Source organism: Falco naumanni, chromosome 1 (assembly GCF_017639655.2).
Source record: "Falco naumanni isolate bFalNau1 chromosome 1, bFalNau1.pat, whole genome shotgun sequence".
NCBI lineage: Eukaryota > Metazoa > Chordata > Aves > Falconiformes > Falconidae > Falco > Falco naumanni.
The window spans coordinates 101,382,067-101,406,755 of NC_054054.1; the positions used below are offsets into that span (position 1 = coordinate 101,382,067).

General features: G+C 44.3%; 1 protein-coding gene across 4 annotated transcripts in view; it reads left to right on the forward strand.

Annotated features, from left to right (window-relative positions):
• The window catches only part of LOC121096740 (S-adenosyl-L-methionine-dependent tRNA 4-demethylwyosine synthase TYW1-like), a 107,279-nt gene that overhangs the window by 77,266 nt on the left and 5,324 nt on the right, over positions 1-24,689 (forward strand). For all 4 annotated transcript variants that reach the window (XM_040613199.1, XM_040613189.1, XM_040613174.1 and 1 more), the window contains exon 15: positions 13,573-13,740. In XM_040613199.1, coding sequence (XP_040469133.1) covers positions 13,573-13,740 — 168 coding nt within the window. The remainder of the gene's footprint in view (positions 1-13,572; positions 13,741-24,689) is intronic.

The following is a 24,689-nucleotide window of genomic DNA, read 5'->3' on the forward strand; positions in this document are numbered from 1 at the left end:
AATTTGCCGGAGGAGAAGGTGAGAAGGTGTGGTTTACTGATATGCTATTTGTCTGGCTGTGTGAAACAGGGAAATATTATCCTCTGGAACTGGAAGAGGTACTAACAGGAGCCCATGTGAGATACAGCAGGGGAAGGAGGTGCTTTATCTTGGACTTAATCAATTTAGTATATAGAGAATGTAGAAAAGGCACATTACAAAGTGCTCTGTGAAGAATCACTATCAGCATTTTCATCCAGCAAACTCCTCTGTGACCAGCACATTTACCTCAGGTCTGTATTTTTGCAGCTCTATTATTCCTGGACTTTTTTGGTTCTTTCTTCTTTTCTTTTCTTTCTCTTTTTTTTTTTTAACCTTTATTTACTGCTGCTTTGAAGAAAATGCCTGGAGTTTGCTGCAATTTCCTTATGAAACAAAACCCAGAGGTTTTGATATTGTCAGTGTTGAAAGGTCTCTTTCTCTCTGAATGTGCTGCTGAAGTTGATAGCTTAATACAAAATAAGATTTTGAGTATGGTTTGGGGGAAAAAAACCTCAGCTTTACAACATGTATCAGACTGCTTTATATTCCTTGGGTAAAACTTAGCAGGAGGAGTGCTCCTATGGGGCCCTTCCTACCTTGCATCTCCTGACTCTCTTACTGTAGCCTGGCTGTACGAGATCCTTCCAGTGTGCACGAAGGGCAGAGACGAGTGTGCAGAGCAGCACGGAGTGTGGGGCTGTCAGTGTACGTGCTGTTTAGACTGCTCTGTTGTGTGTAGCAATTTTAGTAAAATGAATCGGGTGTAAGTTAATGTTTCTGAGCACAGATTCCCCTGAGCACTCTCCAGGGCGAACATCTGTCTCCTCCAAGGCAGAAGGCTACTGTTCCCTTTGCTTGGGGAGGGATTCAGCCTCGTAATTGTGGTTTCCCAGCAGCGCAGAGCTAAGTTCTCCCAGCGGCTCTTCCCTGGCAAAATCATGCCTTGGGCTGCCAGGGAAATAGGTGAGGAAAGAGGTGGTCGTAGATGTACTCCTGGCACTCTTCCAGCTGGGACAGGCTACTGCCCACTCTGCTTCAAAAAAAGTCATCTTTGCAGTCCAGGTGCTTCAAAGTGCTTGTCAGATCTCAACTAGTGATGACTTTTCTCTACAGAAGGGATATGCATTGAACACTTTGCCCTGTTTGCAAAAGTGTGAACTGAGGCAGAGAGAGGCTGTGTGACATTCCCCAAAACCCCATAGCACGGTAGTGTAGCTGGGGGTTCGGCCTTGCTGTGTACCTGCCAACACCAGCCGCAAAGGGGGTTCAGAGGGGTTGCAGGGCACAGAAGGCAGAGAGGTACAGAAGGAATGATGCACTGTCTGGCCACATGCTGTTGGGTGGGTTTGGGACTTTTGTGGACTGATACTGGCTTTCAGTTGCTGGGTGGTTTTTTTTTTGTGGCTTGCTTTTTTTGAAGTTTATGCTGTTTAATATTACTTAAATTTGTAAGCAGGATGCCTTGCTCTAAATGCCGTATTTTCAGAAATGATGTATTTCAGAATTTCCAGCAGGTAAATGCATTTCTGCTGTAGGACAGAACTGTCTTTCAGGCAGGGTGGTGATCCTGGCCAGAGCATGGTGTCTTCAAGCTAAGCAACAAAAATTATGCCTCAGTTTCTTCCTCTATGAATCGTTTAGTGTTATGCCTAAACTGTGATCCTACAAACAGTCTGTAATTGGCATATGGAAAATCTCTTGTCTTTCCAATCGCAAGAGCAGTACTTGGAGAAACTAGAGTTTAAGCCTTTCAAAGGTTGCAGCATCTCTCTGCCTTGTCTCTGCTAGTTGTTGTATTTAGGCTGGAAGTGATGGGGGAAGTCTTCCCTTCCCTGGTTACAGCTCTCATTAAAAACTGCAGTACAGCAAATGTGAAATCACAACTTCATCATCATCTGTATACTCAAAGTCCAAAAAGTCTTCTACAGTTTGCTCTTTCTTCTGGTCTAGCAGAGGGAGGATGATTTTTCAGAGCTCTCAAAACCATACAGCGAGTCTGACAGCAGCTAAGCCCCGCAAGACAGAAGTGAGAAGCTGAGTACAAGAAAACACACTAATTCCTTTTCAGCTTCAGCAGCAGAAGTGAATTGTCAGGGTGCTGCTCCAGCTCGTTCACTAGCAGGCTCTGGAATAGTCTCCATTTTTTTCCATTTAATTGAGCTTTTAAATAGAGCTGTGCTGTCTTATCTTAATTTCGAAGACAGGGAAGCAAGGTTCATATATTTCATGTACGAAGCACAATGTTGCAAGCAGGATTGCTGGAGTGCCCATTTGTAGCAGGAACTGAACTGGTCTTACTGCTGTCTGAAACAATGGTGCAACTCTGTTCCGGCAGAACACAGGGGGTCTAAATGGCATTTCCATCCTTTGAAAAATTCGTAAAACTTTGTGATGGCTTCCATGAAGCAGTGGATTTGCTTGACACCAGATTGTGTTTAAATAGACCCAAAGCTGGATGAAAGGTCTTGCTCACAGATTTTTGTATGAAATGTTTTTATGTGAGAGCAAGGGTTTTTTAACAAGTTGCATTGCTTCCTTGCCTCTTTGGAGCAAGTGTAATGATCTAAAAGATGGGTGCTTGGTGCTCTGCAGAGGGGAAGTGGCTCACACTAAATATATTATTAGCCCAGTCAGTGGCCTTATTTGTTTCACAGTTTCATCTGCCGGTTCCCGCTTAACAGCAGCGTTTCTAAAGCGTGGAACATTTGGCTCTGTAGGGAGGCACAATGGCTTTCTTCTCTTGTTGCAGTGTCTGACTTTTGAAATGTGAGGGGCTTACATGGTTTCTCACTTCAAGCATGGAACCAATTTTTCACTTTTGGCCAGGAGTAAGTGACATGTTCTGGAGTGGCTGATGAACAGCTAGTTGTGTTGATGCGGGGTAGTGAGAGTGTCCAGCCAAGTACCAACAAGAGAGGCTGAGAGAGGGGATGTTATCTGAAGGACAGCTTCCTTACTTGGCCATCCTTCTCTGAAGTGTTGATGGATTGCTGGTGGGGTGGTGTGCCCCTGTGCTGCTGGAGGTGTTCATGTTGCTGCTGCACCTGTGCTTAGACCCTTACCCTGTGGTCTGACAGTAGTTATCCTCCTTTGCTGTGCACTTTGCAGACAGGTTGTTTTAATCTGATCATCTTTAATCCTGGCTTGCAAAGCTCTTGTCTAACACCCTACCCATGAGATCAACCTTCGCTTACAGCAGGATCACTGGTGCCATATGGTCAGTGCAGTGGTTTCAGGGGCGTCTCAGCTGTGCTGTTGAGCATGCTGGGGTTGAGAATACTTCAGGGTGCTTTGTTGCTTCTGCCTGTGGGGGATTCTTCATTTGTGGGGTGAAGCAGAGAGACAGGGTCTCTGTCCCTGCGATGTTTGACTGCTTTGGAATAAAAGGAAGCAAATCTCTTTCAGCAAAGGCGAACAGCAGAAGCAGGACTGCATCACACAGCCCCCTGCCTAGAGCCTAGGAGTTTGCGGTTGTGCAGGCAAAGCATATGTAAGCAGAGTGATCACGTAGATATAATCCCACAGCATTCAAAGTGATACTTCATACAATAGTACATAGGAGTTAAATTCTGACCCAAAGGAGGGTGGGTTGAGGTGTGTTCAAATCTAGCACTCAGTATCGCTATCAGTATCCCCTCTCATGCACTGTGTATTGATCTGCACTTGGAAAAAACTGCCAGTGTGTAGCTGCCCTTTCGTCCAGCCCCAGTAGTTGTGGTGTCCACATGGTTTGTGACCTGGGGTTTTTCCCAAAAGACCTCATATTTTTGATGTAAAGTAATTTCTTGTGTTCCTTTGAGAATGAAGCATATTGAAGAATCTATTTGGCGTGTGAATAGGGCTTAGCATTTTGTTGGTTTTTTTCAGAACTCCAGTGTGACAGGTCAAAAAGGCAAAGACTGAGTCCTGCTCAAAGCAAATAAACTAAAAAAATATTGCAAGATACTGCAACGCTTCTGCCAGAAAATGAGGCTCATCTCAGCAGGGATTTCCTGGTTAAATACTTGGGATAAATGACGTTCATTTAAAATGAATGTAGCTAATCCACTGTTGCTTCAGAAAGGCTCACAGGGTGGAGTGGATAGAGATTTAGATTCTTGCAGGCCTTAATACTTGTTCTCATTTACATGAGTTATCTTACAGTGGTATAACTCTGTGGGACCCTATTCTTTCTCTTATTTAAGCCAATAGAAATTAGCCTTGATTACCCTTGTGTAAAACTCAAGTAAAGGAAGAAGCAGTGATGTGGTTATTAAAATTGATTCATGTTTATTTATTGCATTAGTCTGTTTTAATGTCAGAATGTCACTGTCATAGTTGTACAAAGTATTCTTGGGAGTTGCACATTCTGGTTTTAAAATACCTTTTTTGCAATGTTACCCTCTTTAGTGTTAAAAGCCAGAGGTTTGTGTTGACATGCAGTATTTTGCTATTTATATTCCTTCTTAAACCAAAGGGGCAAAAGGATTTTCCTATGAAATGTGAACCATAAAATCATTGAGGTTGGAAAAGACCTTTAAGATAAAGTCCAACCATTAACCCAGCACTGCCAAGCCCACAACTAAACCATGTCGCTAAGCACCACATTTATGTATTTTTAAACACTTGCAGGGATGCCAGTTCCACCATCACCCTGGGCAGCCTGTTCTCATACTTGAACCACCCTTGCAGTGAAGAATTTTTTCCTAATACCAAACCTAAACCTCCCCTGGCACAACTTGAGGCTGTTTCCTCTTGTCCTATTGTTTCTTATCTGGGAGAAGAGACCAACCCCACCTCACTGCACCTTCCTCTCAGGTAGTTGTAGAGAGCGAGAAGGTCCCCCCTGAGCCCCCTCCTCTCCAGGCTGAACACCCCCAGCTCCCTCATGGCACTTGTGCCCCAGCCCCTTCCCCAGCCCCTGCTCGGCTCTGGACACGCTGCAGCATCTCTGTGTCTGTCTGGGGGTGAGGGGCCCAAAACTGACCCCAGGATTCACAGTGCAGCCTCCCCAGTGCCGAGTACAGGGGGACGATCGCTGCCCTGGTCCTGCTGGCCACACAGTTTCAGATCCAAGCCAGGGTGCTCTTGGCCTCCTTGGCCACCTGGGCACTCTGCCGGCTCAAGCTCAGCTGACCATCAACCAGCCCCCCCAGGCCCTTTCCCGCTGGGCAGTTCCCAGCCCCCTGCCCCCAGCCCGCAGCTGCCTGGGGCTGCTGTGACCCACGGGCAGGACCCGGCACGGAGCCCTGTTGAACCTGATACAACTGACCTCAGCCCATCAGCCCAGCCTGCCCAGACCCCCTGCAGAGCCCCCTGCTCCCCAGCAGGTCAGCACTTCCCCCAGCCTGGTGTCACCTGCAAAGTGACTGAGGGTGCACTCAGTCCCCTTGTCCAGGTCATTGATATTCATCAGGCCCTGAGGAACTAATTCCACATGTGAATGGAGTGTGCTGCAGGGTCACGCTGGTGCACCACGGCCAGATGAGCACATGAAAACACAGCCTGGACCTCCGGTCACTGCAGACACATTGTGGCGCAGCTGGGTACACTTCTGCTTTAATTGTTGCTGTGTCCACTCATCCCCTTCATGCTGCCACTAGCTTTAAGGCTGTGCATATGGAAGCATGTGGGTCAAGTGTTCAGCCTCAAATACCTGGCTTTGCAGTTCAGACCGGGTTCTGCAGTGGTGAGGGAGATCTGGTTGCTCTGGTCAGAGCCACAAGTGGAGTGACATCCCTGGGGAAGTGGTCTGCATTTGCTAGAGTGAAGCTTCATCTTGCAGTTCTCAACAGTAGCATGGCTTCCTGCCTGAGCAGAGCCTTGCTGCTTCTTTCCATCACTTCAGTTTAAGGTGGTGGGGGAGTGGGCCTACCTGGCTTGTCCTTTGTTCCAGGGCTATTCATCCCGTGGTGCTGTCTGAGGACAGGACTTAGGCAGAGCACAGATGAGAGCCATGGCATTGCACAGAATTTCAAGTCTTCATAAAATCCGTTTTCAACCACTTGAAAGCATTTGTACATGATGATTGCTCTGCAGATCCAGTGCAGCATCCTTGTGCTGAGCTCGTGGTGGAGGATAGGCTGGGTGTCGTTCAGAGCTCAGGATGATGTTCTGGGACTGCAGCTCCTGCTCGTAGTGTCTGAGACTGACTTATGGTATTAAAAAGACCCAGTAAATGACTGCAAGGAAGGACCAGAGGGAAGTATCTATCCCAATCTGCTTAGTCTTGTCATATTAAACAGTAAAGATTATTTAAGTGCTGAAAATAATGAAGAAAATGAGCTCTGCTTTAATGAGTTTTTAATTGCATGCAGCAAGCAGCGATTGCCCCCACCTGTCAAAAAGCTATTCAGAATCTTGCTGCTATTCCCATCTGCATTTAGATGAAGAGAAGGTGAAGTCTCCTGTCCTAGTACCTGCTATAAAATAAATCTAAGCGATGTGTAATTTCTATGCCTGAAAAAAACTCAAACTATTGACCACTTAATATTCTCTCAACTGTGAGCCATAGGTCCAAGGACAAGACACAGAGCATGGATGGTCCAAGGTGGCAGAGTAGGCAGTGGCAGGGCTGCATCACCTCCCTGTCATGCTGGAGAGCCACAGGGCTGTTGAGCACTCTGCTGGATAAATCCCAGTTGGCCTGGACTGCTGTGGAAAGCTGCTTTCAGGTGGATCCCAAGCAGCCTCTGCTGCAAGTTGCTCCTTTCATTATTAGCATGTGTGTGTGACAGAGGTAGGAACCCAGCTTGCTATTTCTGTTGATCCAGCTAAAGGTTACAAGTTACTAATAGGTGTGCCTGAGGAGTTCAGCTTGACATCAATGGGGTTTTTTAGTGTTGTGCGTACACAGTAAGGCTTGATAACAGGTTTCATTGCAAACATAGGTGAATGATTAAATTGAGTTTTCAAGTGACCCTGCCACACTCTTTTGTTGAAAAGTCAGTCTTTAGTCCAAGCCTTTGGTTTGGTACAAATATATGTGTGAAATTGAGGAGGTATTTTTGCATTCCAGCATTGGGCTTGGGTACAAGTGTAAGCCTGGTGAAAACCCAAGGTAAAATGGATTGTTCTCATCTGGGTTTTTTTTTTGTGTTTCAGTAAAGGTTAGTATCCACAGTAAGTGGGAACCACAGGGCATGGAAATTGTATTAGGCTTGTGAGGCTTTTAGATATGACCAGGGGAAGCTGCAGAAAAAAAAAGGAGCATATGGAAACTGGCTGTGTGTGATGGCCCAGTGTTGCTGTGCTCAGCCAACAGTCTGTAATAATAAATTTCTGTCCACGGCCCTGAGTGCTTGCTTGCAGGAGAAGAAGGGCTAGCCCTATGTACTGCGTTTTGCAGCTGGGGCAACTGAGGCAGGGTAGCAGTGGATTGTAGCAAAGCAGGTCACTGGCTGAAAATTCACCTCCTGCCTTCCAGCCTAAATCTTTCTAAACCTCCCACCTCTCCATGTGCTATTGCTCTTTATCACGGTATAAGGAGCAGAGTGATAAAATAAGTGATTTTAACAGTGGCCTTTTCTGTCTTAGTATCTATATGGCTTGTCTGTGTCCTGCGTTTCAGAGTTTAGCTTTTACAGGAGGAGTTCCTTTGATTTCAAGTGAGTTGCCGAAGATTCATGGGCTGCAGTAGCACGGATCTGCATAGTCCGTATGTGTGGTGCATCTGGAGAGCTGGTGGTAAATATTGGGGTTATGCTGCATAACTAACCATTTCCATTCCTGCTTTTCATATTTAACTGACACAAATAAACCAATGTCCTTTGTTAAATCAACTTGAAAGCAATTATTAAAAACAACCAATGAGTCCAAATGCACTCCAATGAGGCGCAGACGTGCATGAAAGCTTGTGAATATAATTTGGACAATGCAGATGCTCAGATCATAAGCATTTTTATTGCAGAGAGTGCAATCTATCAACATGTCATTTGAGGCTTTTTATATTTGTTTTGGGTCAAGGCTGCCCCAGTTTTTAAACAGTGGCTCTGTCACTCAGCAGCTTGGCTGACACTTTTGTTCTTATGTTAATTCACATGAGCATCAATTAAACAAATTTATAATTTGTGGGCCAGGAGTTAAGAAAATTCTCTTGTTCAGTAATTAAGTTGGGAAGCCTGGAGTTTCAGAGTTGAGAAACAAAGCACTGTCATAGTTAGTTCCCCAGTAATTTTTCCTTTGTAGTCCTGTGGATTAAAATGATTGCTGGTTGTCAAGATCTCCGGCAAGGAGCCAGATCACAGTGGAAAAAACGTGCTTCTTGCTGCAGTGATAATCATCTTGGCACAAGGCATTGCTGAAGTACAGTGTTGCATGCTCGGCTCCATTACAGCAGCACAGAAATCCAGAGCATGCCCAGCGCTGTTGCTCTGTATTCGTACCAGCGTAACCAAGAATAGCTGAGATGATTTTCAGAAGGCTTCCGCATTTCAAGGTCTTTGGCCAAAGCTATGTGGCATGATTAGGATGCTAAAAGCACCCTTATTAAAGACTAATTAAGAGGCACCATCATTGATGCTGCTACTGCAGGGAAGTTGGTGTAAGAGCTTAGGGTATACAATAGAATGGTTTCCTTTTTTTAATGCTTGATGTCTTAATAACTGTCTTCGTGTATTACTGAAAAATATAACATGAGTGCCCTAATCAACTGTTCACATTTTTAAAGTGGTATCAGCACTGTTAATTAACTCAAATTTTAAGAAGTTGGGGAAGTTGAAAGCTGATGTGCTTTCATTTAGTGTGCTGCTAAGCTGATTTTCATTGATTTGTGCTTGTGAATTAATCAGCCATCCGAGCACTTAGTTATTCCATTTGCTTCTCCGCTTTCTTTGCTTGTAAATGATATCTTTGAAGTTTATTAAAAGAATGAGTCATGTTGTAGCTTCCTAAGAATTTTCCCCCTCTGTAGTCATACATTTTTCATGCTGCTCAAATCATAATCTGTATAATGAATGCAGGGAAAATATTGCTATATGGAGCCATGTCTATACAGCTGAACTCTGGAAATGCATATCCTATTATTTACGTGGCTGGCTGCTCTAATATAAGAACATTTAAAATCTTTTTGAGACTTTCAGAGCCAGGCTAAAAAAATTAACCTACATAGCTGTTTAGCGCTCCCCTGGCTTGGCTGCAGTTGTGCACTGTTTCCACGGTGGCTCTGAGTTATGGTATATGGCTCTAATATCGTTTGCATGGGCAGATTAATAGAGGAAGTCCCTCATAAATTTACCAGCGAGAAAGTAATTGCTTCCAAAACTTGTACAGTTTCTAATTAGCATGAGTCTGTTTCTTTTGTAGCCCTATTTAAGCACTGCATGATTCACCTTGCTCTAGTTTTAAGTATTTGCAAAGGATCTGTCTGCACGTGTCACGGTCAGCAATAAACAACTTAAGTGTAGGTGAATTAGGTCTTGGGAGTGCAGCATCAGCTGGGAGCAGGTGCCATAAACATAGTGTGGATGCAAATGCCATTTAAAAGAAGTAGAAGTGCTCTTCACAGAGGAAAACATGAGAACGCAAAACATAATCATCCATAAAATTGTGTGCACTCTGTTTTAAAGACTGGTGCTTGATGGGATTCTGTGACTAGAATAAGAAATAGCTGGGCCAAAGACCAAAGGTGATGAAACCACCCAGTGAGGTAGAGAGGGGTTGGGCTTTTGTTTAGAAGAAAAGCTGTTTCTTGTGCAAATTTGCCCTTTTGGCTACCAGTGGATTTGTGACCTGGGTTGCAATACCACAGGTTAAACCACCTGGATGAGCCTTTAATGGATTTTATTTGGAAAGAAAGAAATAAGAAAAACACATGTCTCAGCAAGCCACGTACTGCTGAGCTAGTTTATGAGAATATTAATAAATTAAAGATGGAGCAAGGCAGTAATGAATTTGAGTTCATGGCTAAGACTAAATCAGTAATTCAGGAGGTTCAAGTGATCCAATCTCCAATTTAAGAGCAGCTGATCTCAAAATGATGAGGCTGAAGTTGGGTGGAGTGCTGTGTAGGAGAACTTGAGAGGTTGCATTCACTGACAAGTGATCGTTGCAGCGCATGGAGCTGGCGGCAGCAGGGGGTGGGTATTGCAGTGACCTGGAGGGGCTCAGCTTCTGCTGCAAATAAATCACCTAAACAAGCAGTGCTCATGGCTTGGCTTTGTGTAGGCACAGCAGGAACGTGTGTCCTGCTTTGACGTGCTCTTCTTCAGTCTGTGTGCTCTATTGGGTGTTTGAGAAGGGAGCTGGAGAAAGAACCCAGTATCCCTGCTAGCTTAGTGCAATTAAATCTGAGATGAAGGTGTCTTTTTGAACAATGTCACTTCTAAAGTAGCAACTAGTTTTGAGTCTTTTTCCAGAAAACAATCAGAAAAGCTGCTTCGCCGAAGGTTCCTACTCCTGCATGTTCACACTGGCAAGCTACAGAGCTTTACAGGCTGATGTGCGGTGGGAAGCTTCTCTCCGTGCTCTGCCCGGGGGGTGCTTGTAGTGCTCATCACATCAGCTTGCATGTGCTGGGTACTTCCCATGCCATGGACTAGTTGTGGTTTTTTTTATCGGTACAGATACAACGTACCAGTGTTGCATGACCTTTACTTCTGCCAAGTCAGGAGATCAGGAGCAATGGGGGCTTTGGGGGGGTGTGAGCGATGGTGCTGGCCTTTCAGCTGGCATCGGGTGGGGGATCTGCAATCAGTGCAAATCAATCATTAAAAAAATTCCCTCTGTTTTGGGTGGACATTTGCCCTGGGGCCATTACTTCAGCTCTCAGCATTTCATAAAGCAGCACAGACTGTTTGTGAAGTGGTAGGATTATAGAAACTCCCCAGTTGTTCTGAAGGCCCTTGACCAAAACACAAGCTGCTTTTTAATGTTATCAAGTCACTTCCACTCATCAGTAAACAATTAGTTTCTCCAGTGCACCAATCAAAACTGGATTTTTACCCTCCTTCAGTGTGTATGCAGGAGGTGCAGGCAGAGATGGACTTTTTTTCTGAACAGTTCTCAGTATTTACTGAATTAGTTTAAGCAAAAGATTGTAAGAGTGAAGTGAGCTGGAGGGAGTTTTTATAAAGCCTTTATATTTTGGGGTGTTTCCTTGTGTACTCAGCCCTGAAAAATAATCTGTGTGTTTACTGACTGTCTTTGTACTGGCTTTACTGTGCCAATGTTATTTTTTTTATCTGGCTCATGGCCCTCGACATCCAAGGGGGATATTGAGCAGTTTGGACAAGTGTCCCCAGTTTCTATTCACTGGTCTAGAGTGCTGAATGCCCAGCAGTGGATGTAGCTGTCGTCTTCTGTAGGTGAGGTCTGGGGGGAAAAGCAGGGAGGAGCATGCTCAATATTTTCCTTAAAATGCTACTGCCTGCCCCAGCAGGTGGGCAGCCTGCAGCCCTCCATGCAAACAGAACTGCTGGTACTGAGCCAGAGAATTAAAGAACTATCTTGGAAATAGCAACTTGTGTTACTTTAGATGGAGGAGGTTGGGCAGAGTTCTCCACCTGGTTTCTAGAAGCATGTGGCCGCATGAGGCTTTGTGTTCATCCTTTCACGCCAGTGTTGAGGATCTTGGTGGAACCTGGAATCGCTGGATGCAGCAGCAGAGCCAGCAGCAAACCAGCTTTTGTGGTCTACGCTGTGGTCACCTCTGAACAGCAAGCTCATTGCTGAGCAACTGGGTTATTTCTGCCTCCCAAGGAGTGAACGAACAACAAAGAGCAGCACCTACAAAGCCTTGAAATTTTCTTACAGTCTTGTAAGTCTTGTTAACTGGAAGTCAGAGGAGCAGTGCTGCCATGGAGAGGAGCAGACCAGAGGCAAGGCAGGCTGGGTTAGAAAGATGAAGCTCCAGCAGTGCCACAATGCTGTCCAGGGCGGCTGTCTTTCCTCCCGCACAGCTTGCCCCATGGCCTGTGCAAATCTTGTCTCCCTGTTTTCCAGGCTGTAAAAGGAGGGTAGGAACATGTCCCTCTTGAAGATGTTGACTTCCTGGCTTTGTTAAGGATCGTTAGGTGCTTGGCTACTGCACAAAAACAGCTTAGATGAGCAGAGGGGCAGAAGCAAAGCCCTGTTTTTTCTGGGGAAACTCTGTTTTTGAGCCCAGGGAGGATGCTTTTATCCCCATGGAGTTGCTTCTGGTTTATCAAAGGTCTTAGAAGGGAATGAGTGATGTGGCACTGGACTGTGGCAGTTCACCATTTCTCCACCTTTAAAGCCCAATTCCATCCCCCTGGCTTGAACCTAAAGTTAGCACTTCTTTTCAGAGGACCTCAAGGTTCACAGACATACTCTGCTTTATTCCACTTTTGCGCTTTTCAATTTTTTCAGTGATTTTGCTGTGCTGTCAAAAATCGTACACTTTGTGCACACACAGAAGAAAAGGATGATTTGCATACTTGCAGATATTTTGCTTCCTCCTCCCCTCCCTCCCCAGCTTTTCTTTAGAAGGAAAGGTGTTTAAAATAATTCTGATGTTTCTCTGGGCTCAGGCAGCTGCTACCCTGCCAGCATCTGCATGTATATATACCTTTCTCCCAGCGATCCACATCTCTGCTAGTGCTCAGTCTGGGAACCGCTGCCTGGTGGGACTCTGCCCAGCCCATCTGCACGTGGATGCATAATGCTTTACAAATGCTCATTTCATAAGTGGGAGTTACTTAATTTTTCTCTTCTGTGACCAGTAGTTAGAAAGAACCTTGAGATCTCAAAATCCAGACAATCATGTGAATAAAATTGTTCTACTTAATCTCTAATATAGTTATTCATAGAGCCCCGGGTTACAGTTACCTGGGTCTCATCACATGAGCAGCATGGGGACAACAGAAAATGGGGTTTGGAGTGTAAGGACTGTCTTTTCACCTTGATTGCCAAAATGGTCTTGGTCTGGGACAGTTACAGCAATTGTCTACAGCTAAAATGGACATTTTTAATCCTCTTGTAATCAAATTGAACAGCTGGAAGCGGGGACAGCCAGCACTGTACAGCTGGCAGAACTTCCCTGGGCATGGTTAGGGAGGAGGACATGTACGACGGTTTTACAAGGGGCCAGAATGAGATTTATATGAATACTAGAGGACAGTGGCAGAAATCACAGCCTTGGCTTGGAAGGGGAAAGGTCCTTATCTCTGTGGCACATAGGACAGGTATCTCTAGAAGTGTCATGCTGACTTGTTGCATTGGATGTTCACGAGACTTTCTTTCAGGCATGTCGTGTTTTAAGACCAAGTGACTTATTCAAAGGGCCTTTGGTGGCTCAGGAGCAGCACGAACATCCTCTGTTTGCATGGTTTTAAAGCTGCTTTCCACAATAAGGACTAACCTGTGTTTTTTTCTGCTGGAGAAGCCTAGGCACACAGTGGTTTGGTGATGGTCACTGAGGGAGAGACTGATTTATTTCTCTCTTTTTTTTTTTTTTTTTTTTAATGCCATCTTCAAAGTTGTTACCTTTCCATAAGATACAGCATGAAGGGGAGGACAGAGCAGACTGTTGCCAGGGTTTGCTCTGACTGATGCCAGCGCTGCCCTGAGCTTGTGAAGGGTTAAGCTGACTCTGATTTCCGTATTTCTTTTCAGGGCATGACATACTGCGGTGAAAGCTCAGCCAGCAGCCTCACCATGGCCAACGTCCCCTGGCACGAGGAGGTGGTGCGCTTTGTCCAGGAGCTGGCAGACCTCATCCCCGACTATGAAATTGCATGCGAGCACGAACACTCAAACTGTCTTCTGATAGCTCATAAAAAGGTGAGACTGTCAGGGTGCGATAGCGGCACCATATCTTCTTGGAAGTGTTGTACAATTGCCTTGTTCCAATACGTATTCTCTCTAGAGTTAGCTGGATATTTTCTTGGGGGAAAAAAATGCATTAGCGTATATTGCAAAGCATGCTGTGGAATAGTTACTGAAGCCACTACAGGTTGCAGCTCTTCGTGGTAACTCGCAGCATTCCCATGGATCCAGACAAGAAGCAAGTATCGCCTGTGCTTTGTCACACTTGCTTTGCCTTTTGAGAAAGGCAAGAACAAATCTTGCTTAGGTGGGTCAGCTGGCTTTGTCTTGTTTCTGTATTTTCATGATGATTTTCAGTGGCATAGACAGCTTGCTGAGAAAGTTACACCAGAATAGGCTAGTGTTGTGCTTTTCCTCTTCTGCATCTTCGTGATGCCTGCTAGAACTTTATAGAAATTTATAGAAATTTATAGAACATCCTTCCCTTTAGTCAAAGTTAAGATAATGTGTATTTCTTCCTTTGGAGAAATAATTTTGGCAGAGTTAACAGAGGGTGTTAACAGAGGATGTTTTCCTTTTGAACTGGAGCTGCCTTTCTGCAAAACTCTTTTGCAGGACAAACGAAGCAGCTAGAACAATTACATGCGTTCTCCGTCTTAATGATGGAGAAGAAGTAGTGGTGCTGCCTTGTGACACCAGTCCAGCGTCCCTTTGTGCAATTGGAGTGCCTCACAGGCCAAGCGTGTTTCAGCAGCCTGTGTGGAAAACATTTTGTTTGAAACTTGGGTTCCTTCTTAAATACCATCAACACAATTTGAAATAAAGTGCAATGCCAAAAAAATACTAGATTTAAAGGATCAAGTACAATTTTGCTTTCTGGGCTTCAGAAAAGCTTAATAGAAAGAGAATAAAAGTGTTTAATAATGTGCTAGCTAGGCAACTGGTGGAGCAGCTACTTATTATGCTAATTGTGATGATCTTTCTCTTTGCATATTCTTTGCTTGTGGTTGAAGTCACGAGCACTCCCATGTCCCTTGCTTAAATGGGAGCTGCTTTTAGCGAGTGGTGGTGTAGGGATTTCCATGGGAGGTGATTCACAGTACGTGCAGGGAATAACTAGTTAAAATCACCATTTGCAAAAGATCCAAAACATTTTAAAGCCACATTTGAGCATTATTAGAATTTCATTGTTGAAAACTTCTGCACAGTTACAAAACTCTTCCTTGCAATTTGCAGTTTTATGGGAACAGCTGTAAAAGAGCAGAGGAAAATGGGATACCTGGCACTATTTTTCTTTTAATTCACCTTAAAGTTGCTTTATTTAAAGTTGCTTTATTTACAGTCTCGTCTTGGTTGTTGCCACTGGCAACTGTGCCTGAGCAAATCCTTGATTGCAAAATACTCTTTTCCGTTCTGAAGTGAAGGGCCCAGGGAAAGAAAGGAAACAGATTGCCACCGAACTTCTTGATGCATAATTTAAGTAACACTGTTAGTAACAAGAATAGATTGATACCGGCCCAGGAGGAATTCAACAGCTGCTTTGCTTTCCAAAGCCATTAGGAGAGGGTGTCTTTTGGAAACAGTCTATACTCAGTACTAAAATAACTAATAAAAAATAAATTTATTTCTATTACATTTAATTTTGAATTTCAGGCTCCAGTGGAGAATAAAATTTGTCAGTGTATATTATTCCCAGCAAACCTGTACTCTGGGAACAGTCAAACTAGTGATTAATTGCAAAATCAAAGGTATCTTAAAAAAGTTAAGGAGTTGCAAGAAGATGGTAATAAAAATCATTAGGAAATGTGATTTATTTCACTGTGTTCTTCTAGGTCTGAGTTTTGAGGTGGTCAGTGCTCATATTAATTTTAAATGCCAATATTGAAATGCCAGCCTGTATAAAAAAGTTGAAAATGTCAGAGAAATAATGCTGCTTGCTTGCAGCCACTGCTTCCTGATTTATGGAGAGTCATTGATGGGCATATGCTTACTTGATGAGTGATAGTTTAGAACGTCGGCTCTGAATCTCTTAAGCCCAGGGATTTAGGTAGAAAACAGGGGATTTTAGGTAGAGGAAACTGAAGTTTGTACGTTTGGTGTTATTTTCTTTTCTCGGGAAATCAAGAGGTGATACAGAGATTAGAGCTGTTGCATTTTCAGGATACCTCAGTGTCTCAAAGAGTGTATTATTGGGCTTCCAAGTCTCTTCCCACATACGCGTGCAGGCACATGCACCCTGCTGACCAGGAGTGGGTTCCTGGTGTCTGAGTCTTTCTGCAGTTACAGGTGAGGTGCTTGTGAGAGCCTTCAGGACTTGGTGAGTCTCAGGATGTGAGATATGTCCCACTTCACCTCAAAGAGCTTTGGATCTGGCACTCCTGCGCTATCCCAGGAGACCTTAAAAAAAAAATCTCATAACTTGAAACCTTACAGTAAAATGTTTGTTTTCCAGTTACCCTTCATAGAGCCTAAAAAAATGCCTGTGCCCCACTCACCATAACCTGAGAAACCATTAGTTACTGGTATTTCCACTTTTTTGTTTGTTTTTTGGTGTTTGTTTCCAACTGGGTGTCAGCTGCTTGAGCCTGAAGGACAAGCAAGGACAGCTAGGCTTGAGTGCAGCCCTTCCTTGGCTTGGTCTGGGCTCCCATGGGTGGGAGAGCTCCTCTTCCCTGCCTTTCCTGCATCTTCCTCCCAGCTTTCTGCTCCCCTCCACCTCCACATACAGGTTTCCATCTATTCTTGAGAGGTGCCCAGTGTGTTTTGGTTCCATCCTTTCTGATTCTGTGGCAATAGGGCTAAGTTCTTGAGTAACTGTTTCTTTGTAGCAAATCCTATAAACACCACGGTACAAAAACTTAATTTATTACAGCACTGTTGAACTAATGGCTGAGATACGATAAAGTTGCTGCTGTCTCAGTTTAACAATTAATTCGAGTAACCTTTTCCAGAGAGATGTTAGGCGCTGTTTTTCCTGGATTGTAACCATAAGTGTATCCTCAGGACAACCAGAACAAGTGCTTAAGAAGGGGGAATGTGCTGCAGCTGCCTTGCAAGCAAAGATTTTTTTGAGTGAAAGTTAGCATCTTGGTAATTTATAGAATAAACCCCTCTGCCTTGGTCTGCTGAATTTGCTTTGTGTTTACCACTTTCTCCATTGTGTTAAAACGCTTGCCTGCCAATTCTCTTCTATTACGTTCATTTAAATATCTACCTTGCTTTTGCAAGTGGGTTGTTTTCCAGCTACATTCTCCCTGTTGCTTTACAGCCACAAGTTTCTCGTTAGTACAGTTTGTATTGTGTCCTAGCTGCTCGCTCTGGTCCTTAGCAAGTTTTCTAGTTGGTGTGAGGATCCCTGCCTCTCACCCGTGATGCTGGGATTGATTTCTGTGTCAATTAGCTATGCGTGGCACAGGGAATAGTTCTGAAATCCCATTGCTTTTTGCTGTCTTTGGATGTCTCACTTAGCAGGATGAAATGAAAGGCTGGTGGGTTCAGAAGGGTGGCTGCCATTGTTCTTTTTTACCTTAATAAATGGGTACACCTGACTTCCAGAAGCAGATCCAAGTCCATAGACTGGATCCAGATGTTCCCTTGTGGTGTGGAGGCAGTCTTGTGTCCCAAACCTCCCTTGCCTCACCAGTTGGATTATTTCCCTGGTTGATGTGGTCTGGGTTAGCACTGCATTCTCCAGCGTGGCAGTGTGAGCCTGGCATCCACAAAATGACCCAAGGTAGATGATTTTAGGAAGGTCCTTGTAATCATTTCATTTCCATAATCAAAATGCAGTGCTGAGGTTACACAGGGTACCTCCGAGGCAGGTGTCATGGTTAGTTTGAACTGAAATGAGTTGGGAGAAGATAGTAGCCTGACCGAAGGTGCTCATCACTCTCCATCAACCAAGAAATCTTCCCAGAAAAGAGGGAATCAGCCTTTTCTTTCCCACCGGGTTTTCCAGCACGGCCTGTGTCTGCACCATGGAGGCTTGGATGGGACATGAAGACTTCACGTGCATCCTGGCTGCACTTGCAGAAGGCTTGAGAGGTTGGGTGAAAGGCGTTGAAGTTGTTCCATGCTGAGCATTTCATCTATATTTAGGGAGGAAAAGGAAGCACTTAACTACCAGCTGCAGATTGACTAACAAGGGTTATATTACAGAAAAATAGTCCATCACATTTTATTTCCTTCCTGCCTTGCAAATCATTCGGAGAGCATAAACTGTTCTTGTGATCAAGCATCCCAGATCCAGAATTTGGGTCATGGTCTCTGCCTGCTCACCCATCAGTTACCCTGTACCTGTGACAGCCTTACTGTGAAAGGGGGAAAGCAAACTGGGGTTGCTGCTTCAGGTCACTGAGTAGATGCCACATCCCTGTGTCTGCAGCAGATGCAGGGGATGATGCTACTCCCCAGCTGAGGACAAGGTGTCTCAGTAGCCAAAGAATAGCCTTAGTGCAGGCATGAGTACGAGTGTTATGTTTCCTGAAGGTTTTTTCTTTCCGTTGTCTCCTTCCAAATAGGAAGGTGGCTCTGCTGTGCTTGATCTGTTAGTTATTAAAAGATGATCACAGTTGTGCTGAAGTAATCCATTTTTCATCCACTGGAATTAAAACTGTCTGGTTGTAGCCCTGGCTTAATTGGCAGATGAGATGTTCTGCTCTGCAGTGGGTAGGGATTAAAAAAAAATATCTGCAATAATGAATCTTTTCTTTAGACTAACTCATGTGAGATTAGATATAATAAATAGAAGCTAACGAGTTGCAGAGGACTGGTCCCACGGGCATGGGGCCATGCAGCACTGGTGGGGGACGGTGCCTGCTCAGCCGCGCAGGTCGGGTGAGCGTTGGTTTCGTGTTGCCTTTTGGTTTCACTCTCTTGAAAAACACAACAGCGGATCCCATTTCCAGGCGTTCTAGTTGCCAGCTTTAGAAGGTGTTTCATCTACTGTAAGATGTCTGATTGCTAATAAGCACTTATTTAATTCACTGAACATATAACTGCAAGGCTACTTTTTGTTCCCATCTAAAATTGATGGAAACTTTCGGTACTGTTAACTGTTCATAGATACTGTCTGCAACGTTGCTGAGGAGTTTAAAACTCTTGTTGTTCCCAGGGCTTGGTGTCCCTGCAGATTTTCATTTAGCCCTATGGACACAGCATGTAGTGAGACTTGCCTCTGCATGCCTCTGTTCTGTTCTGTTGCATGCATTTGTAACTTAATAACCACCTTAATCTTTATTTCTTCCCCCTAAAGCCTGAGGTTACAACTGGTAATTAAAACCAAAAGATTTTAGCTTTTTAACAAGCAATATGACCCTGTTAAGATTAATTATTCTACAATATTTCTTCTTTTCCTGAGTGACTCCATTTCAGTCACTTCCACTGTCAAACAAAGGGAGCCTTAAATAATTGTGAGCCTTAATTAGGCGAGAAACTGTGTGTAATAATTCAATGAATTATTTGTTTGACTTGGAGAGCTTCATACTGGCAGGTGGTGAAAATAGTCATAGCGATTGCATAATGTAAGTGCTTTGCACTCCCATTATATATGATCTGTTTAATAATACCCTGTGTGACAGTGTAAAAGCTGTTTTGTTTATTGCAATGATGGGCAGCCTTCAAATTTAAATTAAGGAGCTAGGATTTGAGCCATCAAGATCATCTTTACAGAAGCCTTTTTTGATGTCATGCCCAGAGAAGTGGCTGATGGTGGAGACCAGCAATTGAAGACCAGCAGCTGAAAGCTGCTGCATTGCAAATCTGGAGTGGTAACTAATTCCCAAGTAACACATTTGACACGGCATTACCCTCTACTTGGGCATCTCCTGTTTCGTGTACCAGTGGTCTGAACTGCTTATAAGCCAAATGACTCGGAAGTGGAGTGGGAAGATGTGATTTTATTTTTCAGAAGGGGAATCACAAAGGTAAAGACTGGCAGGTCAGTCACAGTGAGAGCGGGATGAACCTACCCCCCCAACTTCACGTATGGCCTCAGCTGCTGCAGTATTTAAATTCCTGCTGACTGCGAGAGCCCAGCTGCACCATCTAGATGGTTCATGAGACTTCTGTCTGTCCATTATAGAAAAGCCAGATGTGTACGTTAGCCCACTGAATGTGTGGATGTGGCTCATAGAGGGATTCTCAGCAAACTTTGTGCTGTTCCTTTGAGACCGACGTGCTGTAGCAGACCTGGGGTCTGTAAGTGTCTCCTGGTCTCTTTGCTGACAATGAATATGTAAGAGGAAATAAAAGGGATGTTGGGTGTTAACTACTGCCCTGCCACATGGCCAGTTGCAGCCAGTATGAAAAGTAGCCGGGACAGATTTATTTTTACATATGTGATAATATGTATTTTAATATATACTATTAATATATATAATTTTTAATTTATATATGAAGACTTCATGTGCATCCTGGCTGCATATATATATCTATATATTAAAATATATGTTATTAATATATATTTCTATAGATAAAATAAAAAATATTTAATAAATAACATGTATCCCTGCAGATTGATAAAACTTGTGGTGTTTTGATGCTCCTGAGTAGTACCAGCTGCTACCATGGCTTCTAAGGAGAGAAGCATTTCTACTACAGATTTTTTTTTCTTTTAATCTCAAAATACCGTTAATATAAGCCCTGTAGTGTGGGGACAAGTGGTCTTCAGTGACCCTGTGGGCTGTAAGCTCACCTGGCTTGAGATGGACAGTCTGCACAGCTGGCAGGAGGCTGTGTGGATACTTGAAAACAAGTTTTTGAATTTCAGGACCACATAGTTATGTAAGCATGGAATTATAAATACATCTGCTTAAGACCTGTGTGCAAAGCCACTCTCCATCTCCTGAGGACAATGCTTTTCCTTAATAGCAAAAGAATGTATTTAAGCTCAGCAAAGAAAATATTTCAAGGAAAGCCACTGAAAAACAGACTGAGGATATCCTGACTGCTTCTCCAAAGATAATTCAAAGATAAGTTTTCTTCTCAAGAAGGAATATAAATGGGATGTAGTATTGGGCCTGTTTAAATCCCTCTGTGTTTAAATGCTCAGGCTCTGCAGGGACTGTAATGTTTGATGGACTGTGAATGCATTACCTCCCGTAAAGTCTTTGTGCACAAAACAATTTTTTTGTTGTTGGTTTTCTTTGTTGTGTTGGGGTTTTTTGGGGTGGGGTTGCGTTGGGGTTTTTTGGGGTGGTGGTTTTTGTGAAAGCAACCCCCTGCCTGCAACACAGAGCCTGCAACACTGACTGCATCTTGCAGCCCTGGCTCACCAAAGCCATGGGCAGCAGCGCTGCTGTTGGCACTTGAGGGTTGGTTTGCATGTGGCAGCCAGGAAGGGGCTGTGAAGACAGTGCTGGATCCAGCCACTCTGTGGGGAGAGACAGGGAGCAAGGCATGCCGTCAGCACAGAGCCCCTGTGTGAGCTGTCAGCTTGTGTTGCTTGGCTGGGATTTCAGTGCTTAGGCAGGGGGAAGGACTTAATCATTTCTGAATGTCTAAGAGCAGAGCTGGCAGTTGGGTTTAATTTGTTTTTCAGGATGGGATGTAACTGTGGACTAGGAAGCATCAGACCTGCTGGCCTTACAAAAGCCGAGTTGCTGAGACTTGCTTTTGCAAAATGCTCCTTTAATGTCTCATGCTATGTGCAAACCAAAATAAGTGTTGACTGAAACATTTGGCAAAGACAGGTTTTAAAATGCTGGAAACCATAACTAAAAAGGCATCAGAGGAGCAGTGGGCTTGCCCTGCCCTCCTGTATGATGCTACACCAGTTCTGTGCCTCCCTGCAACTGAAGTACATGCTGTTTTCCCTGCTTCCCACATTACTTTTTTGTGTGGTCTTTAAAGCAACATGTAAAACTACCATGTTTAACTATTAGACCCTGTGCATCTGCCTGGGGAAGAATCTATTTGTTGAAATACTAAATCTTCATGTCCTCAAGTAATTAAAGAGTAGTTGTTGCAAGACCCAAAGCTCTGCTTTCTCTTCCCAGTTCTTCCCTCTGCTCCTTGGGGATGCTGCGTTGCAACACAGCTCATCACACAGAGAAACACAGAGAAAGGTTTCCTGTGGGTCGTCTCTGCCTCGGGGACAGCCTCTGTCCTTCCAGCCCAGGGTTTGCTCTGCAAGGATGAGGTCTGCAAGGAGCCACAGCAGGCTTTGCCCCACTTCTAGGTTTTATTCTCTTAGGTAGTCTATACTATTTAGTCCTTTCCTGAAAATACGTTCATATTTTTGTGTGGAGAAAGATCAGAGTGAACGGATGAAGAGGAGCCACCTCATTTCAGTGTGTTTTTCTCTGAAGAAAATATAACATTATCCTTGTTTAGGACAAACTAATTGATTTTTGGCTGACTTCCATTTTTCAGTGTTAGCATTTCATGTGTCACTGTCTCTGCCTCTCCTCTATTTTATCCCTTTGCATAAACCTCGTGTTTATTTCTCAGCAGTTATGCATGTCTGGAGAAATGTAGTAAATTGTACTACTATATTGTCCTCAATATATGCATACATTCCTCCCTCCCCCCAAAATTGCTTATGCAAATATATTGATAAGAAAAGAAATATGTAGTGTGGCTTTTCTCCTCCATGAATGTTGATGGGTTTCTGTAGCAAGAAGCTTCTCTCTCTGCTTACAGCAGCATTTGGAGCTGATGTAAACCTACTACAAAAGATAATTTAAAGAAATTTCCTGTTCGTATCAACTCTTGGGAGTTGTAAGAGAAAAGGGAGGTGTTAGCCATGCTCTGTTGGTGCTCCCAGTTAACTTGCCTCTCTATTTTAGTCCTTGCTCCCAGTTGTCTTTGCTGTATATATACTAGTTTTGCTATAGACTGTTAGAGGGGCTGGCGATGTCCGTGGACAGCACAACCCCAGGTAGGTAGCTCCATCCTTTTGCACCATTGCCCTGTGGCTCCCCCGGGTCCAGCTGTCCCAGTCCAGGCAGAGGTGTGTAACCCCTGGACACACGTCCCTAGTCGTGGTCCAGCATCACACCTAGATCTGCTTTTCTGGGCTTGAAGGCTGTTATGAGTTTCCTCATTTTCCCAGCATTAACTCCTGCTAGGGGCAGAGCTCCTTGCCCTGGCTGTGTGATCTGCAGAAATCAGGCAGGTTTTGCAGTGCTGTAGGGAGCAATTGGTGATGGGACCATGGGGACTGGAGCTTGGGGACCAGAGTGAGGGACGCTGGGAGCATGAGCTCTGAGGGAAAGGCATGCGCTGGCTCCTGGCTCCTGTATCATCTCGCTGCTCAAGTAAAGTGCCCTCAGGGTGGGCAAGTTTGCCTTTCCAGGCAACGCAGCTTGGCTTCAGAGCCAACTGAAGTAGCTTTATTACTTTTTTTTTATGATGTTAGCTTAAAAAAAAATAATAATAGTTTCAGCCATTTATCTTTTGCCAGTGTGTTTATCATCTTAAAAGACTTAACCAGGTAGTGAAAATTTCAATAAAAACCCTGACCACATTAGTCTGAAATAACACTGATGTTTAGTATTGGCTCGCTGGTTATATGAATATTGTGAAAGTATTTTGAGTCTTAAATCTTTTGTTACTTATGAATAATCACAAAATGGTTAAAATCCAATCTATAAATCTTGTGGGTAATTGAGGCTGTTTTCCTGCACCCCATCTTTGTCTATTTTTTTTATTCCTCAGCAGAAGTAATTGCTTTCCATGACACACTTAAAGGATTGCTCTCATTTCTTCATGTTTTATAGCTCTGCTATTGCAGCACTGAAAATATTTAATATTATTTAATCTTCTTTTGTAATGAATCCCAAGCAGCCTTCATTTGGTTGTTCTGGTGGGAACGGTATCGTCACCTTGGTCTGCAGCAGACTGCTCTCAGCCCTGATGGCTTTCTTCAGTCCCAGGAGCTGCATGTTCAGATGGAGTCAAAATTAAATAGCTTAAAATCTTACTTTGGTGACCTAGCCAAAGTTCAGGACGCAGAGCAATGCACATGCATATGCAAATCTGGTGGGTTTTATCCCCAGGAAAGCATATGTAGTGCTTTATGCTAAAGGGAGTGAGTGATGAGGGGAGGACAGGGCAGAGGTCCCTTCCTGCCGCTCACTAAGCCACCTCTGTGTCCCACCTTGCTCAAGAACCCAGCCCCAAAAGCTGGTGGGCCTGGACCCACTGCCCTCAGGCCAGCTGCATCCTTGCTCGCTCTGCTGTGCTTCCTCCGGTGGCCTCTGAAAGCTTTGCTGCCTGACTGCAGGTGATGGGGACTTTCAGGGGCTGGTGTTGGAAGATCTTCGGTTTTCTTTCCTTCTGCTGCTAGTCTTGTCAGAGGTCACTAACTCCATGGAAGAGCAGCTGATGTTGGTGAGATACAGCCACAGCATGATACGGTGGGGAGTGGAGGATGGCGGTGGGGGTGGGGAATAGTTTGCTTATAAAAAGAGAGAAACCATCTGATTGTGTCCCAGAAACTCATGTCAGACTCATCCCTGTGCAAGACCGCTTCTGCCCTTGGCTGGGCAGTGATAGTGTCATACTGATGTTGAAGTTGCTGTGGATGATGAATGCCAGCACTGATGCCGGCCCATTCATGGGATGGTGGTTTTTTACCCACCCATTGCCAATTAAACCATTTGTGAGTGCAGCTGCATCACCATTGACTGGTTTGACCAGCAATGGTCTGAGCAGGGCTGCTTCTAGGAATACTTCTCAATGTCTCCTGCAGGTAATAGAATGCTGTTTTCTTGCAGTTTCTGACTTTAAGATTCTGGAGAGGCAGATGTCAATGCCACTATTTGGGTTGGGGATGGTGGCTGCAGTCCATACCCTCGTTTCAGCGGGTCTGGGTGGCACCAGTATCTCCTGTGGCTTTGGTGATCTTGCTGAGCTACTCTTGACCACAGGGTTAACAGCTCATTGCAAGCTCCCCCTTCCATCCGGAGACTGGAGCATGCCATTAGCTTTCAAGGAAAGGGGCTTTGCTGAATTACCTA